At 39.2% G+C, this 17,821-nt stretch overlaps 1 protein-coding gene across 2 annotated transcripts in view; it reads right to left on the bottom strand.

The window, feature by feature from the left end:
- CACNA1D (calcium voltage-gated channel subunit alpha1 D) overlaps positions 1 to 17,821 on the bottom strand; it is a 1,282,477-nt gene that overhangs the window by 516,795 nt on the left and 747,861 nt on the right. For both annotated transcript variants that reach the window (XM_086939145.1, XM_086939146.1), the window contains exons 21-23: positions 14,201 to 14,260; positions 7,016 to 7,122; positions 4,951 to 5,038 (exon numbers count right to left, since the gene is read on the bottom strand). In XM_086939145.1, coding sequence (XP_086795271.1) covers positions 4,951 to 5,038; positions 7,016 to 7,122; positions 14,201 to 14,260 — 255 coding nt within the window. The remainder of the gene's footprint in view (positions 1 to 4,950; positions 5,039 to 7,015; positions 7,123 to 14,200; positions 14,261 to 17,821) is intronic.

Here is a 17,821-nt window from a genome sequence, read left to right on the forward strand (position 1 = left end):
AGCTCCCTTGGTTGCATTGCTAATATGGTTCTTCAAATTCAAGTGCATGTCTAGCGTGATTCTGTGGGATTTAACTGAGTTAATAATGTGGGGGGAGCGGTTGAAGGCTGTGAGGTGCTTTATCCAAAGGTCAATCTTGGGAATGTGATTAGGGGGAGTGATGAGATCAAATTCAGTTTTGGATGTGTTGAGCATGAGGTAGTTCTCACTGAGCCAGTTTTGAGTGTTCATCAGGGTTGACTTTAGTGAGGTGATGTCTTCTGGGGAGGTGATTTTCAGATTAAGTGGAGTGTCAGCCGCATACATATGAAAAAGAATGTTCGCAGAGTTCAAGGAATTTGCTAATAGCTCAAAGAATAAATTGAACAGTATAAGTGATAGTGTAGAGGTGGACCTAGGCAAGGCCTACCAGTGCTAGGGGTTTGCCCTTCTCTGCACGAAGTCCTCAGACTAGTAAATAGACTTTGGCACGGAAACTGAAATGTTAAGAGATATTTTATTAAACCTCATGAGGTGGAACTACATTCACACAACACCCTTCGGTAGTGTAAGAAGTATCACAAAGAATAGAAGAACCATGGGTCTTTTATACCCACACAGGAGCTCAAAAGAAGGCGGTACAAGCACACATAGGAGAGTTACATACAAAGGTAGTCATAGGGAAATGCACAGTCTACAAAGAAGGAGGGGCCAACTGTTTCTGACTTTAGTAGAACGTCCTGACAGTAACACACCTAAGCAGGTGCATGGGCAGCTCAAACTCTTCTGAGCATGTGCAGAGTAGCAGAGTCTAAGTATAGCTAGTTCTCTGAGAAAAGCATAAGGGCAAACAACAGAGAAGGAAAGAGCACATGGTTGACAAAATGGCTACCAGAAAAAAGATGGCTTCAGCTAAATGCTAACATCAATCTCTGCCAAATTTCCACAATAGGGCGGACCCCTGTGGAACCCCCATAATTACTGTACAGGGCTGAGAAAGAGATTGATTCATCTTGATTCTTTGGGATCTGTTTTGAAGGAAGGAAGTGAACCAATTCAATACCGACCCTGGTAAGCCCATCCTGTGTTCTAGAGTAGATAGTAGTTTGATATGGTTCACAGTGTCGCTGGCAGAAGAGAAGTCAAGGAGGATCAATAAGCAAGTTACCTGAATAATTTACGAAAATGCTAAACTCAACTCGCATCCACCCCATCATATGTGAATGAGGTAACCAGTCTGAAATGTCTGCAATGGATAAGAGTATAATCCACATTTTGACCACTTTCTCTGTGATTTTGTCCAAGGTTTTTATGAGGATAGATTTCAAGTCTGTGAGCCAAAATGACCCTTTCCATTGTCAAAATAATCCACTGATAAACACTTTGGTACACACGAAAAAGCAATTTAAGAAGCTTTCTATGAATGGTTTAATTGTTAGACCAGATTTACAGTTTTTTGTGTGAATTTAATAGTAGAATGACTGTGCAAGCTGTAATTAGTAATTAGTAATTAGTAATTTTGGGGTCCAACTTGAATATGATTTTGCGTTTAATGCATTCTCATTCTTTAGCGATTGGTGCGATTGGTGCTCCTGCCTTACTTGCTCTGCCTGCTTTACCAGGGAAATAGATGGCTTGGTTCCTGCTGCTATTTTATTCAGCATTAGCAGTATTAGAAGAGGCCATTTAAACCTCTGAAAATCGTGCAAGCTATGAATTTCCTCAAGGGCTTTGGAATTATCAGATACTGAGTGGCTGAGATTTTACTGCAGGCAGATTGCGAAGTGACTGATCTTGGGAAAAGGTAAGGAGGTAAAACAGAGTTTAGATCAATCGGTGCTCCTTTGAAAGACCCTGAGCCTGGTGATCTAAGCAATATCTTCGGTTTTAATAAGGAGAGTGCTCTTCTAGGGTTGTGTTTCAGGCACTGTTATATAGCATGAGTGTTATTAATCATTAAGCAGTATTCAAGTTCTGTTAAATAAAAACATTTACAACTTTCACTTCTGTCTTTGACACTTACTATGTCAGACATATCATGGCCTGTGTCTAGTTAAAGGGGGGCTTTGGGGGGCAAGTGACCACAGGGAAGTCTGCCCCCGGGTATTTTGGAGAAGTGGAGCAGTCAGACGACTGCTCAGGGTTTGGGCATTGTTCAGGGATATATATGCTTCCATTTTGCGGTACCAGCCACCATTTTGTCTTGGTGACACTGTGTTTGGTACCTGGTAGCTGTCATTTTTGTCATTTGTGAGGTAACGTTAGGATCAGTACCTTTTAGCATTGCTGGCTTTCTGCAGGTTAAGGCAGTGTAGTTGTTGGGCCAAGGTCACGGCAGAGCAGTTTGTGTCATAATTTGGTATACCAAATCCTTCAGTTCCCTTAGTTGTGTGGCGGCGTCCGGCGAATCCAGCGAGGGTAAGGTGGCCCCAGCTCTGAGGCCACAGGCAGAACATTGATGTGCTGGTGGAAGGACCGCTGTAGGATTAGGCAAGAGCAAGGCCTCTCGGCAATGGGTAGAGGCCTCGCAGTTTATAAAAGTGGGCACGACCACTGCGTAGGCATGCATGCGGCCCTGGGAAAGGTGGGAGGGTGCTATGGGGAGACCTTGCTGGCAGGAAGAGATGCACAAGAGAGGTCAAATGGGGCAAGGAATGAAGGGGTGCCAGAGCATATGGATGTTGGTGTGGTGTGTTTGCAACTGGTGCAGGATGTTTTCATTCTAGTGTTGATCAACGGTTTATAGAGCGCAGGGCAGTACAGGACATGGGTCAATAGGGAGGTGGAATATCATTGACTGAGACAGTTAAAGCTGGCGAATAGGCATGCCAGTAGGGACCAGGTCTCGGTCAGTAGGCAGAGGAAGAGAGGGGTAGGGCAGTTTTTAGGGGTTTATACTTTGGGAGGGCGTGTAGGTCAAAAGCGAGGAGGGGCTGGTAGGGGCATGGCGGAGGACTTTAGAGATAAAGGGAAGGGGTATGGTGTACTACTCCCACATAGAAAGTGGATTTGGCATGAAGGCTAAGCTTAGTTCAGTTTCCTCAGAGGTGATCAGTATAGGTTGTACCACCAACCAAGCCCGTTTTTTCTTTTCACAGGTCGTCAAGGCGATTGGAGTGACATACTCTGGAGAGCTTAGTGCAGCTGGGTGGCCTTGAGCGGAAGGGATGGAGCAGTCCTGTGCGGTCAGCTGGAGAGTAACGGTCGAAAACAAGTTCATCGCCCTAAGAAGGTCTATTATGGCCTTGGCGGTGCAACACCCTTGAGGCAGGGAGAGGAGAAAAAGGACTTCAATGCTATCACACTGACGCAAGACGCAAAGGTTCCTGCACGTAACCACTCCAGGTCGCAGTGGTCTGACATCCCACGCGGGGTGTCTATCTCAAGACCAAGACGGGGTCCCACAGTCTCTTACCTCAGGTAATGGGATTGACTTTATCCTAGAGGGATTCTTGGCTCTACACCTACATAAATGCAAGGTACCCTTACATACATCTAGTTAGGGTTGCATCGTAAGAGTACGCATTATTAGTGTCATGTATTTTTATACCTACCTATATTAAATTGTTTTAGCACTACAGTAGAAATCTACCATCCTTTTAACTGTTGGTGATTATAATCATTTATTTATGTTTCTGTCTTGGTTGTTTCAGCACACCTATTTTACACTAGAATGACACTGGTTCAACAAATGCTTATTGAAACCATCCCCACCATTTATTCTATGTATCTCCCTGAGACAAAGTGAGCACGAGGGACTGACCCAAAGTATTGCACTGCTTCCACGATCTCTGATGGGACAGAGTTGTCATGTTTGATAGTTGCCAAGAACTATTCTCTCCTTGGTAAGAGGGGTTTCTAGTGGCACTGTGAGCTAGCGGGTATACAGGCAAACATACCCGGTGGGGGTGTCTGGAATCAGTCTGGACACCAATCCTACAGTCTATGTTGTCTAAACGCACAGATCCTATATAGGTTTATAGGAACTACAAAGCAAAACCTGCGGAGGATCATTAAAATAATGGTAACAAAGGGGTGATGAAAAGTGAGTGGCTAAAAAAGAGATGTATTTTTCTAATTTTAGAGTAGCAGGTAGGGAGGGAGAAAAGAGTTGTGAGGGAAAAGGATAAGAGGGTAAGGCAAATGTGTAGGTTAAGGTAAAGTACAAGGACAGGAGACCAAAGGGTCTGACTGGGGAATAGGAGAAAGGGGGAAGTCGAGATTGCACATTTTCCACTGATGGAAGAACTGAAAGGGGTGAATGAAAACTGGGGATACCAACAAAGAAAAGATAATAAAAAAAAAGAAAAAGACAGACAACTAGATGAGGGGAAGCAGGCAGTAACTGACGGAGAAAGGAGAAAAAAGGCAATTGGGGCCTGAGTTTACATATAGTTTCACCTTTTGATGTGGGTCTTATATTGTTGTCCATCATCGGAAAGGAGGGCAGTGAATGAGTTTCCTTGATTTATTTTATTCCGTGCTTTTGCCCCACCCGCCACCCCCATTCCCACCTTTCTATTGTGGTCCGAAATACAAAGTAGGGTACCAGATGAGTGGCACTTAGTGATTGGGATTTCTATTCCAAGGGGATAATCATTCAGAATTAAAAGAATACTTGCGTTTTGGTTTTATGGGAGCAATATGAACATTGTGTGACCCATTTTTAATTTTTTTATGTAAAAGTCAACGTTATTGTATTCTTCATAAAATGATTAAAAATCAAATGGCACCCACACAGAAAGGCTGCAGTGCCTTCAGTGGAGTCAACAGTCAGAGATCTATAAACTTGACAGGCTGCATTCCTCCAAGGCAGGGTGTATTTCTCCTCTAACTACCCTGGGAGAAAGAAGTAGCGTTCACCAGTGTTCAAATAAAACATTGTATTATTTCAAATTATGCATTGCCTGAATGGCAAACTTGTTTCTAAAATCAGAAATATCATGATTACAAATGTTAACAATACCTCACCTTTAGTCCTTTAGCTCTGTTTATTGCTCTCAGGGGTCGCAGAACTCTCAAAACTCTGAGAATTTTCACAACTGATATGGCACTTGACCTGAAAAAAAGTTGATTTAGGTATGCAATAAAAATAAGGCGGTATGCATTGAATGCAGTTTGAATAGTATATGGCATCTGTCCATTATAATTCTAGAAACTCAATGCGAACCTGCACTTAACAGGTAATTAAAAATCATTTTACTGGTATTCTGAAATAGGTTTTATTACATGAGGTTGAAGGACGCCACTGATCTGTGGGCACTGCTCTAGTTGCTAGTAGCTTAAAGAGTTAAATTAAAGCTTGCAGTATAGGACAGTGCACCCACCGTGACCAAAAACACGCCCTTTTAGGAGCTAGCAAGATCCTTGTAGACTGCTATGCAATGTAAAGCCAACATATCGAAATTTAAGGTGAGTTTATCAGGTGGACCAGTCATCTCCATTTTAGCTCCTTCACTGTGGTATAATCTCTCTTGACCATGAGACTTACTAAGCAACACTATCTTTAATTTTAGAAATGCTTTCAAGAAGTTTAGTTATCAATGGTCAACTAACTGGGTCAGTGAGCTACATGCACTGGTGACAACTTCAGAAACCTGGAGGTCGTGTGCTCAAATCCCGGTAACGCTGACACATTCAAAGGCTTTGAATCAATGCATCATTAAATTGGGAAATAGCAACACCTACTATGTACAGCAATTTGACTCAACAGAAGCAATACATGCGGAGACTACTATAACAGTTATAGTATAGCCGTTCCTACTGATCAATATCTAACTCTTTTACTGCTTTGTGCCAAGATGTTGTCTATATCTGAGTGCTAATAGACCACCAGGAAGGCAACCGATGAGCTCCAACATAAAAGTATACAAACGTCTGACATCAACAAAATCATCCACTTGGTTGTGTCATAGTATTTATGGGCCATATGTATCAAACTCTGATTTAGCGATTCTCAAACCGCGATGCTTTGCGATTCAGTATTTGAGAATCGCAAAACGCTATGTATGTAGGAATTGCAAAAAATGTTACGAATCCTACATATTGCTTAATTGTAAATTGCAAATTGCGATTCGCAAATATGGAATACCTCCCCATTCATTCCTATGGGCCTAGAGTCTTGAGCCACCCTTTTTTAACCAGAGGTATTTAATCCAAATTGTTTTCAATTGCATTTTATTAACTTTTCTTTGTGATTGGGGGAGCAACCATTTTCAGTCTAAATCTTTCCCCATAGGAGTTTTCCTGGCTGAACTAATAGGCCACATGTTTGTATTTTATTTGGCATCATTGTTACCGAAGATGTAACTGAATGCTGCTTAGCTCCTTGCTCTCTAAATACTCTCTAAACACATTAAGCAAAAAAGAGTTAACAACTGTGGAGAGGTGTGGCTCACTGGTTAGAGGCGGCAGACCCGAGTGCAGAGAACGGCCCGGGACCAGGGTTCGAGTCCCGACGCGGCAGGGTCTTGGACCAGGGTCAGCGGACTGATAATTCTCGCATCGGTGCCTACTCCGACCGGGGAGCACACTCGGCAACTCTGGGCATTAGCTTGCCTCATCTCTACAACGGCCCCCCACAGACGCCAGGGATGCCTGGTTTCACCCTGGAGATACCCAGAAAAGGGACCATCTCACAGGGAAAACCAGGACGGGTTCCCCAGCGGTCTACAGCGCCGGGACACTCGGGTAGAGTAACTGTGCGCTATACAAGTATCCCACATTTACATTTACATTTAACTCTGCAACTCAAAATAATGTTAACATTTTGAAGTAATGCATTATAACTTTTTCTTAGTTTTCCTTCATATCCACATTTATTCTTAATTTAAATATTTTATATCCTTTTTAATCATAATGTTTTGCATTTTTTCTAAAGAAATTGCTTTGAGCTATGTTTATCGTACTATTATACTTACATCTATCATCAATAACATTTATATGATATGTACTGTAGTTACCTACGTATTTTACAAACATACAAAATATATTGAAAACAACAAGAAATAAGATGCACAAATTGTTTTATACTTACTGAATTCCAAATGACACTAGAGAAACTCCAACAACAAGCAAATCCAGCAAATTAAAATAATTCCTACAGAAAGATCCTTTGTGAAGAAATGCCCCAAAGGTTGTCATCTAAAAAAAAATTGAAAACGATGCTTCTTTGTATCAATTCAAACTAAATAAAATAGACAGCTGCCTACCTACACCTTTTTTTGATAACAGAATATTTTTTTTCTGCTCTAACTTTGTTTCTGCATTCATTGGTATACAATCGTAACAAAAATGTCAGCTTAGTCTGAAAATATTTATACTTTGGCTCAAGTGTGAAACATCAGAAATGCATGAAGTATGCAACTCATTCTCCCTGCAAAGGTACCACACAAGATTTAGCGCATACAGAGTAAGCTTAAGGAGCTGACTATGTCAGTAAATGTCTTTCTTGCAAAGGACAAGCAACAAAATTCCAAAGTGTCTTTCTTTCGTATGATCAGAGCATTAAAAAAGTACCAAAAAAGGACTTAAAGTAAATTGATGGCTACGATTCATAAACCACAGTACAAAAAACAAAAATTAGGCTTATTAACATTGAGGTTCTTTAAACTTTTATTTTTGCTTGCCGACCATATGGTTTAGAATATACCTGACTAGCCGTTTTTCTGTTTTAGACTACAGATAAAGAGAAATATTTTCTAGTGTCCGATACGGAGCAAACCCTGTGTTCTATCAGACTTTTTTTTAACAAAGGCTATACATGGTTTATTACTCTAGGTTTGATTTACAATTGCCACAACTCTCCTCAGGTAATCTGGAAGTTCGGGCAACTAAAATCCACTGTCAGGTCTTAAGTGTGTAAAAGGCATTTCCCCGTAGAAGGTGTTTGGATATTAACCACCAAGACATGCTTCGCAGTCCTTGGTGCCCATACAAATAGGCAAGGGAAGTGTTTTCCAATGTCAATAAGGTTAGCCAGGGCCATCTGGCTGTCCTCATTGCCATTGCAAGGAGAAATACTTTGAGACAAAAACTCAATATCGACCTAGTCTCATGCACAAGTCCTACGAAGTAATGCCTTTCAGTGACCTGAAGTTGCTTTCATGGAAAACAACCGTCATAAAAACTATTTAGGCAAGAATATTTTCTGAGACAGAATAGACGGCTGTTTCATAACTAAGGACCAACAGCCCTAAAGGATTTGGTTGCCCACATGGAGAGTTTTAATTTGGCCATTGTAAAAAATGTGGCTGCTGCAGATCTAAGTCTGTGAGTTGGGAAATACCTTGTAGAGTACTGTGCCAGGTATCTTGGCTGTGCAAAGAACTAAAGTTTATGAAGAATGCAAACAATGTTAAACTCAATTTTCTTCTTTACATGAAGCCGGCACAGATGTTTAAGATTGACCTAGCATTTGTATATTTTGCTATTTAAGTTTATGGGGATTTTCGGAGATGAAGTGAAGGGAACCTACATTGCAGTATCCAATTTGGAATGGATAATGACATCACCAACAATGGTGTTATGGGTCATGGACAGGAAAGGAAAAATTCTCCAAAGAAAGAGGTGTTGAGCACGTCAACTGCGGACCAGAGGTGAAATGTAAGGATCTAAGGATAGCTCAAGGATGAACAGACCTGGACAACCATCATCTGTGCAGGTGAAGGACATTTGCCAATGGCGGGATGGGGAAATTTGGTATCAGAAGTATTAGGAAAATTGCAAGTGATCAGAACCTCTTCTTTAGAGAGGTTTCACATTAGGCTGTTATTGTTCATCTACTGTCTGAGCCCATGTAGTGCTTCTGGAATTTTCCGAGGTCTGATCCTACACCACCTTGAATATCACACAGTATGAGTGTTGTCATCATCCATGGAAAAATTCAAGCCCTGGCCAAGCAGATCACAAGCCCATTGCCTCACAGACACATCCTAGGGCCTGAGTTTGGTTCCGGGGTGAAACAACCAAATTGACCCAATTGCTTCCCGACTCTAATAAAGCTTGCCCCGTTATAGAGATCACAGTCAGTCATGGATCTGGCAGTCAATGGTATTGAAAGCCATCAGCAACTCCATTAGGAGCAAAGCACTAACACTGCTATGTTCACAAATGTTCTGAGTTTGTCTAAAGCCAGCAGAACTACCCAAGCTTTGTGCTGTAGGTAAGGCGAAACCCTGTTTGATGAGAGTCAAGAAAATGGAAGTCCTCCATGTCATCCTGCAGTAGACATGTGACTGGTGTTTGGAGTTCTAGTTGAGAAAGGAGAAGGGCAGAAACTGGAGGGGTATTAAGGAGATAGAGTAGAGCTTTTAAGAGGGGAGTGACAATTTCTGTCTTATATTCAGGCCAAATGATCCTAGTAGGCAGAGAGACATTGAGAATGAGCAAACTAACCTATTTACTTACTCTTTTCAGAACCTTACCAATGAAAGCTAAAAACCAGATCAATAGTGCCCATTCCAAATGGATGAGACCTATGACTTCTTAAAAGAGTTGAAAACTATTCTTATCATGACTCAGGGTATTAAAAATAGGGCACAAGGTGTCCTCAGCCCATATGATAAAATCTCCTGAATATAACAGAATGTGTTTTAGAAAGTTACAGAAAAGATCAGGGGACTGACATCACTTATCTGCAGAACTGAATTTAATTTATTGGAGAATAAAAATAAGCATCTATGTGCAATTTTTCGATGGGACACAATGGTGCTCAGGGCACAGCCAACCTTATCAAAAGCTACTTTTCTTCTAGCTAACTCTACATCCTCACTCTTCCTTTGCTGAGGAAATGCTGCACAACATTAATATTCAGCACAAGCACAATTTTGACCAGTCCAAGATAGCATTCTGTGTTCTGTTGGCTGGTTCTTCAGCATCCATAAATCTGTAATGGTGAATGGATTAGCTCCCACCTCATTCACTGCAGTGCTTGGATAGGGAAGTCTGTTCTATCGAAATATTCCAGTTAAGCAGAGGAAGCATACTATGCACTCTTCAGACACAGTCCAATCAGAGTGATTTGCAGGTTATCTATTGACACCCCAGATTGTTCTTTATCAGGCTCTCTAAAAATGTCTTTACCTTTAACTTAGCCTCAAGCGCATCCTGCGAGAACAGTCTTGATGCCTCTTCCAGGACAAACGCTCACTGTGGTCATGCCTTAAGAAACTTTTTGGTTAAGTATCGAGCAGAGCGATTACACCCTTTCTTTGGCCATAAGTTCTTCCACTGATGTTATATCCCCCAATAATATAGAGAAAAACGAAACCCACAATGTAAAATTAGGAAAAGTAACCGTAATGGTGACTTAATGAACCCTTATGTGTAAATTCTATCATAAGCTACATTTGGAAAGAGGTAACTGGAGAGGTTGTGCACCTCAGAGGTCGAAGGGACTGATGCCACATGTATCCTGTGATGAATGCTCATGTCTGAAAGTTGAAAACTAAACAGTTTTGGGAAGAAGTTGGGGTTCTGGCACTTGGTGGGGAAAGTGCCCACATGTTAAAAAGTCAGACACTAAGGATGCAGCTGTAAATAAAAAAAATCCTTTTGCATGATTACAGCAACTGCAATAATTGAAAGCCAAGTATACATGTTTTTAAATAGCTACTGGCAGTAGGGGGGGGATGCTTTAGCAAAGACCTTTTAATTTTAGCGCAACGGGAAACAAACGTTTCAGCACAAAGCTTTCCTCAGTGTTAATAATCCATTAAACACAGCGGGCCCGACTCACAGAATGAACTTAAGACTCAATCCTAAACTTACTACTATTTTGGTATTCACAGAATGCACTTACGACTTTTGGCATTCACAGAATGAACTTACTACTTTTGGTATTCACAGAAGTTGGGATTTTGTCTTAAGTTTGTCTTAAGACAAACTTAAGACAGACTTAAGACAAAATCCTAACTTAAGTCTGTCTTAAGTCTGTCTGAAGTTTATCTTAAGACAAACTTAAGACAAAATCCTAACTTCTGTGAATACCAAAAGTAGTAAGTTCATTCGGTGAATACCAAAAGTAGTAAGTGCATTCTGTAAATGCCAATAGTAGTAAGCGCATTCTGTGAATACCAAAATAGTATTAAGTTTAGGATTGAGTCTTAAATTCCTTCTGTGAATCGGGCCCAGCATGTTTATCATCATTCAAACAAAAAGGGGGCATTGAGGTAGAGAAGGGACACATTCACTTTCTGCGTCTATAAGCGCCATTTTGAAGTGATCAAGCACCCATAGTTTTCAGATAAAAATTAATCAATACATTATCAGGGTGCATTTTTCGGCTGAAATCAAATACATCATCATATTTAATTTACATTATAAAATGTTTAGATACATTTTTACCCATCATTGGTGATTTCTATGCCTCGTATTTCAAAAACTGCTGTGGATCGGCCAATGTCCCCTCTCATAATCCCTTAATACATGCCCCATTGATTTATAGCTCTATGATATAATGGAAGTAACTAGAATGGGATCCACGCACTTTTAAACTGTGGACATGTAACTTTCTACTATACCACTTTATGAATCAAACTATACCCCAAAACTCCATAAGGACAAAGTGAAACCTCCCGGGAGGCCTATAATATTGTCAATTGGCAGCTTAACTGAACATCTATCGAGGTTTATAGATCACTTTTTGTTTCCTTTTGTTGCACAGTTGGATTCATATACTAGAGACACTAAACATTTTTTTAATAAACTATCTACATTGAATTGGGACTCGAGCTACCTACTGATGGTGCTAGACATTACAAGTTTGTTTACATGTATAGACCATCAACAAGGCTTAAGAGCAGTACAATTTTACCTGAAAAAACGTCAACTGCGATATGCTTTACATAATGCAGAAAAAAAAAATATATATATATATATCTCTTATTTTGACACAATGTTTATGATTTTCTACTCTTAAAATAAGCGGCTCTTTGTGGAAAGGTGTTCAGCCAATAGCATATGTATAACACGAAGGCATAGGATGATTTCATTCACCACGCTCACTGGCTGACTTTATGCCAAACAGAGGACCATAAAATGTTTCCAGAGATTTGAAAACAGTAAACTACCAGTAAGTGTGTGTAAACATCTCCCTTAGTTAATCTGTGAGATTCCCATGCCCCCAATATGGATGGCTATTGTGAGGAATATCCTATATGAACGGTCATCTGAAGTGTCTAACATATTGCACGAACTTCCAAAGCCTTCTAAGGTGGTTTGCAAGAATGTAAAAAAGTTTGTCAGTACAATCCGACAGTTGGATCTTTCTACGCACACATTTCGGTAAGTCAACCTGCTTAAATCTACCAGGTGAAAAATGCCCAGTAAATACCAGAACATGAGGATGTTAGTGCTTTAAGTACCAACATTCTTATGTTTTCACCCATTTTAATGTATACAAACACATCTCTAAAGATATCTTTAACTGGTGCAGATATGTTAAAAAAGGCACTCTTCAGAACATTTTGGTCAAACGCCCAAAGAAGCATATTTTTTCCCTCCTACTTTAAGAAAAGCAAAGTTCCAAAATCGTGTCCCTTTAATCAGTGTACAAAATGTTTACCGAACCAAATGGAGAAAAGCAATTCACAGCTGTAAAACTAACTGTACAAATTGTTTAGTTGTTATGGTAAAATACAAAATACAATGAATTCATATTTTGTAGATCATGCTTCACACACAAATTTCTCACACATTAAGACTTCAGGGGTAACAATCGCATTAAAAAACAGGCAGTCATCAAGAGGTGAACAACAACACATGCATTTTTCCATTCGTCTCTTCTTTATTAAAGTCATATGTTTGAATTTGGACATTATTCTAACATATTTTTCTCAAATAAATTGGTGATTATCTGTTATACTATGAAGAAGCATATTATTAAATTAGAATCCCAAGTCTTTTCGTTGACTGTGCATTAACCAGACAATATACTCAATAATTCACAGAGACATAAACCAACTGAGAGAACCACACAGACATGGACAGAATAAAAGAACCATGTGGACATGCTCAAATTAAAATAGCCACATGGACATGGTCTAATTAAAAGACCTATCTGGACATGAGCCAACTAAGAGACCACATAGACATAGCCCAACTAAAAGCACTTTATGGATGAGTTGTAATTAAAAAAACAAACAAGGACATGGTCTAAATAAAAATAAAAACATACGGGAATAATTTAAACGAAAGAAAAATCATCGACATATACTATGTACATATGGTGCTTTTTGTTACACCAATCCAAGAGGTTTGTTAGGTGAATCCTCTCGGTGTGGTTCTTTTGGTTTGACCATGGAGATGTGGGTCTTTTATATGGGCTTCTTTTATTTTTGACCATAGCCATATGGGTCTTCCAGTTGGTTCATATTCATGTGCTGCTTTTAATGACACCAACTAAAAGAATCACTTGGACATAGCCCAAAAAGGACAACCATAAGGATGTGGACCATCTAAAAGGCCCATACAAATTGAGTCAAAGTAAAAGCAAACTTATACGATCAACATAAGAGAACCATGTAGCCTTGTTCTTAATTCAAAGAACCATATGAATGTGGTGAAAATGAAATAACCACATGAACATGGCTAATTAAAAGAGGTATATGGATATGATCTACCTAAAAGTAACACCTGGCATAAGTACAACTAAGGAGCCACCTAGCCACAGTCCAATGACAAAAATAACTACTTTGGTTTACCCCAAAAAAAGAAAACTGTGTTTTACAGGGATGGATTTGTTTGTGGAAACCATGGAATCCTAAGTGAACATGAAAGTTTCAGGGACAATGTTTTAAGGAACAGCTGAACACTGACAAAAACACATGCATAGGAAATGTCCATTATTTTAGGAAACAATGAATACAAATGGAACACATTCATTGTGATGGTCACATGCATGCAAATGGTTGAGGTTAATCAAACAAAACCAGCAAACAAGTCAAAGGCATCCTTTCAATCAAATGGGGATTTATTTCCACACCTTGGCAAAAAAAGGTGAAAAACACTTCAAATTTGCTTTTGGGTGGCAAAGGCACACAAGGTAAATCCCGCCAAACAAGCTTACGGGTAAACCTGTTACCTTCAAAACGATCTCAAATGTAAACATACTAGTGAAGACATAGTCTGCATAGCCTAGGACCTGGAGAGCAAATAAAAGGTGTACAAAATTATTGCAAATGCTGTTCATTTTATGGAAGGTTCATTAGAATGTTATTACCTTTAAAAGGATTTCAACAGTAAAGATTCCTGTGAAAGCATAGTCAATGTGACCAAGTATCTGCAAGGTATAATACACATAAAAGTAAGAATATTAGCCATAAAACTTCCAATTGGCAATACATGGACACATTTCGGGTCAGATATACATTTTCATTTTGGTGTCACCAACCCTTTACATCTTTAAATTGATAGTAAACTATCAGCTTGAGATGAAACACTTTTCTTGAGCATTTGAAACACAACAATTGAATAACTGTAGCCCTACTATAAAGAATCACGTCTAAATGAAAGACCACTTCTAAATGAAAAAATTCAGTTCAAATGAAAATTTTTAAGAAAAGTGAAAGCTACAGCAGAACACTGCAGAATTACTAAAAACAATTCCTCATTCTGCATGACCTCTCAGGCTCTCATACAATCTGAGATTTTGCACAATCTCATTTTACTTACAATTTCTAAGTAGCCCGATAAATCACTTGCTCTTGAGACTTGTAATTAAATTCTTCACTAATGTGTTGTATCCTCAAGTGCATAAGACTTTTTTTCTGCTCCCCCATCACGTTTAATCATCTCCGGGAGATTCAAAGGTACAGGACTCCGCACGCTATAAATGTGACGGATATAAGACACTTGACTAAAGAGATTGTGTGAATATATTTCTTTTGGTAAAGACTTCAATTAAAATATTTGAACTCAAAATGTATTTTCATCTTTGGAATAAACGGCGTGATACTGTTTCATCATGTATCACCTTAGCAAAACATGGTTTGTTTTACAGCAGTGGTTAATAATATTTGGAATTTGTTTGAGTTTAGTATTCATATGCATTTTCTTGGTTAGTATATTGTCTGGTCAAAATCGATTTGAAAGGCATTGCAACACAATTCTTATGCAGCATTGATCTTCTTTTAAAAAAAATGTTAGATCGATTCAGTTGTCATATGAAGATTAAGCTGTTCTTATCCTGTGGTCCTTGAACCCCTGGGGGTGTGGGATGCTTATTCAGGGAATCTGCCACATAACAAAGTTGCTAAACACTCAGTAAATGTAAAGGAATTTGAAATTGGAAGCTAAAAATTAAGTACTAATCCTTATCTTGATTTCTGAGAGCAGCACAAGTACAGCAAAAGGAATCTAGTATGAACAATTGGTGTCCCCAACTGAACAGCACTGGTATGCAATCACAAAAAGAGAGTATTTAAGATGAGTAAAAAAGAAAAAGTGAAATGCTAGATTCCATCATATTGCTTCATCTATTAAAAATAAAACAACATTTTTAAAAGCTCCAATGTTACCATTTGATATAAAATGTAGATTTTCGCATATTTTTTTGTCCGTGAATTAAATAAAATATTTCATAATTTGTGTATTGTTCTGAGGTTCAGATCATCGAAATTGCTTACATGGGCGTCTTGGGCTTCAACTATTGATTGAGTGATGGTCCGCAGAAGTCATAAGGTTAAAAACCACTGTGAATCCAGACTATGTGGCATGTCACATGAATACTTTAGGTACACAAAATCAACAACCTGATAAAAAGTGCAGACCCTTAAATTAGCAATGTTCTTGAAATATTAATTACCAGAACTTCTTGAACCTCATATTGTCTCCAAATAGTACAATGTAGCTGTTTCGTCCCTTTAAGTTCCCCTTTTTGAGGAAGGATCCAGTATGTAGGCCTTGGAGTCTCACTGACCCCTCTTAGAGAGTCCACTGCATAAAGGGAGCCTCCCGCAACTGAGATAGGGAAGTGATACCACTTCCCCTGGGATCACAGCTTACTGGACTTTGGACGTTGCTTTGACTCGTCTACCAGTTTGTGTTCCAATCGCCTTTCCTCTCCTCTTTCCATGCGGTGTCCTTCACCCTCCCCTCCTCTTTCCCGCCTTCATTACCTGTCTACTTCCCCAGCCCCCTGAATCTTTCCCCTTGCTTGCTTTTCCCCTTACGTATTTGTGCTTATTGTTTATCTCAACCTTACAAGTAACTATGTTGCCATGCCCTAATTACTGTGTAACCTTTGTAACAATATAACCTGTAACTATGATCTGATGCTCATGGAAAGCGCTCCGATACCTCCGGGTCTAGCCAGCACTATATAAAACCTTTAAAATAAATAAATACAATAAAATACTAATCTAGATCCGCTTTGTTTGAGGACATTATTATGCAATGACCTCAGGAACTCTCATCACCATTACATGCACTTACTTAACTCTGTAGAGGGGCATATGTATTATTGTCTATTGAAGAAAATGAACTTTTAAATGTAAAATCAGTCAGAGAGTTCTCCGTCATTATTTTGTCTTTCATTGAAAAATTTTCCTGAACAACTTTAAAGCACCTTCTTCATTCAATTGCTACTCCTAATACTTGTAGACTAGGGATTCTAAAGAAATCACATGTACAAGCGTGGAACCAGAAAAATACATGAGGTGATAGGTCCTGCATTGTTTTTATATTTGTCATTTAAGTAATACTTTCTGAGAACATTCCAGACTAGTTTAAGAGTTTTTGTATAAAGCAGAAACCCTCCCTTTTCCGGGATACCGTAAGTCTGAGATGTTTGAAGAACAACTCTTTGGAAGGTAATGCTGAGCAGAAATATGTTGCTGCTACATCCTTAGAGTGGTTGTGAGTTGCGATCACTACAAGTTACAAATCTAATGTTTAAAATAAGACTTTCATGAATAGGTAATACTAAACTGTCATCTAGAGTGAGATCTACTATGGTTTAAACAGCAGTTTTATGCTCTTCTTGTCCGACTTCATCTTTTGCATCCTCACATCTTAGAGAGCTCAAAGCTCTTGGAACCTAAAATGTTACCTTCACATTGTTTACTGTAGATGTAGCTGTAAAAAGGGAGAACCCTGTCTACAGCAGTATTACACAGTGAAATCCAGGGATTTTGAACTGGAGCTAAAACAATGTCAACAGAAGTTCTAATCAATTATTTCAACTTCTGCTTCAGCTATATACTCATCTGGTAGATACTAGAACATATGAGCAAGTTTACCCACAAATCCCTTACATAAGTGACTAAAATAGTCTCACATTTAGTTGCTTGAATGCTTATGTCATCTGTGGGCTTACATATTCTACCACATGTCACCATTCACCTGCTTTCATGTTATAATAAATAGGACCTCAATCCAACACAGGCACCTTCATCTTTAACATTGAAATATTACTGGGATCTGCTTGGGGATACCTCTCACAAATATTCGAAAACAATCAGCTGAACTATACTTTTTTTCAAACAGTAAGGGGTGTGTGTAGGTGTATCTGTATGTGTATGTACATGTGGGTGTGCTTAGAGCATACTGTCTATTTAGAGGTCCCATTTTCCTCTGGTTATAGCATGGTAAAGCAAAAGTGTTGTCAATCAACTATACGAAGACTGATTTAGATAATGTGTTGCACTTTTTAAAATTAACAATAAAGCTTCAGAATTTTCTTTACATTCATGGATACCACATGTGTGTGGCGATATTCTACTGTATATGGATATCAGAGAGAATTCCATGCAGAATAGCTTGTATTTTATAGCGACTCCGGTCAAAGGTTCATAAGGGAGGCACAGTATTTGCTTAGCTCTGATGCCTTGCTAATTATGAA

Source organism: Lissotriton vulgaris, chromosome 9 (genome assembly GCF_964263255.1).
Source record: "Lissotriton vulgaris chromosome 9, aLisVul1.2, whole genome shotgun sequence".
NCBI lineage: Eukaryota > Metazoa > Chordata > Amphibia > Caudata > Salamandridae > Lissotriton > Lissotriton vulgaris.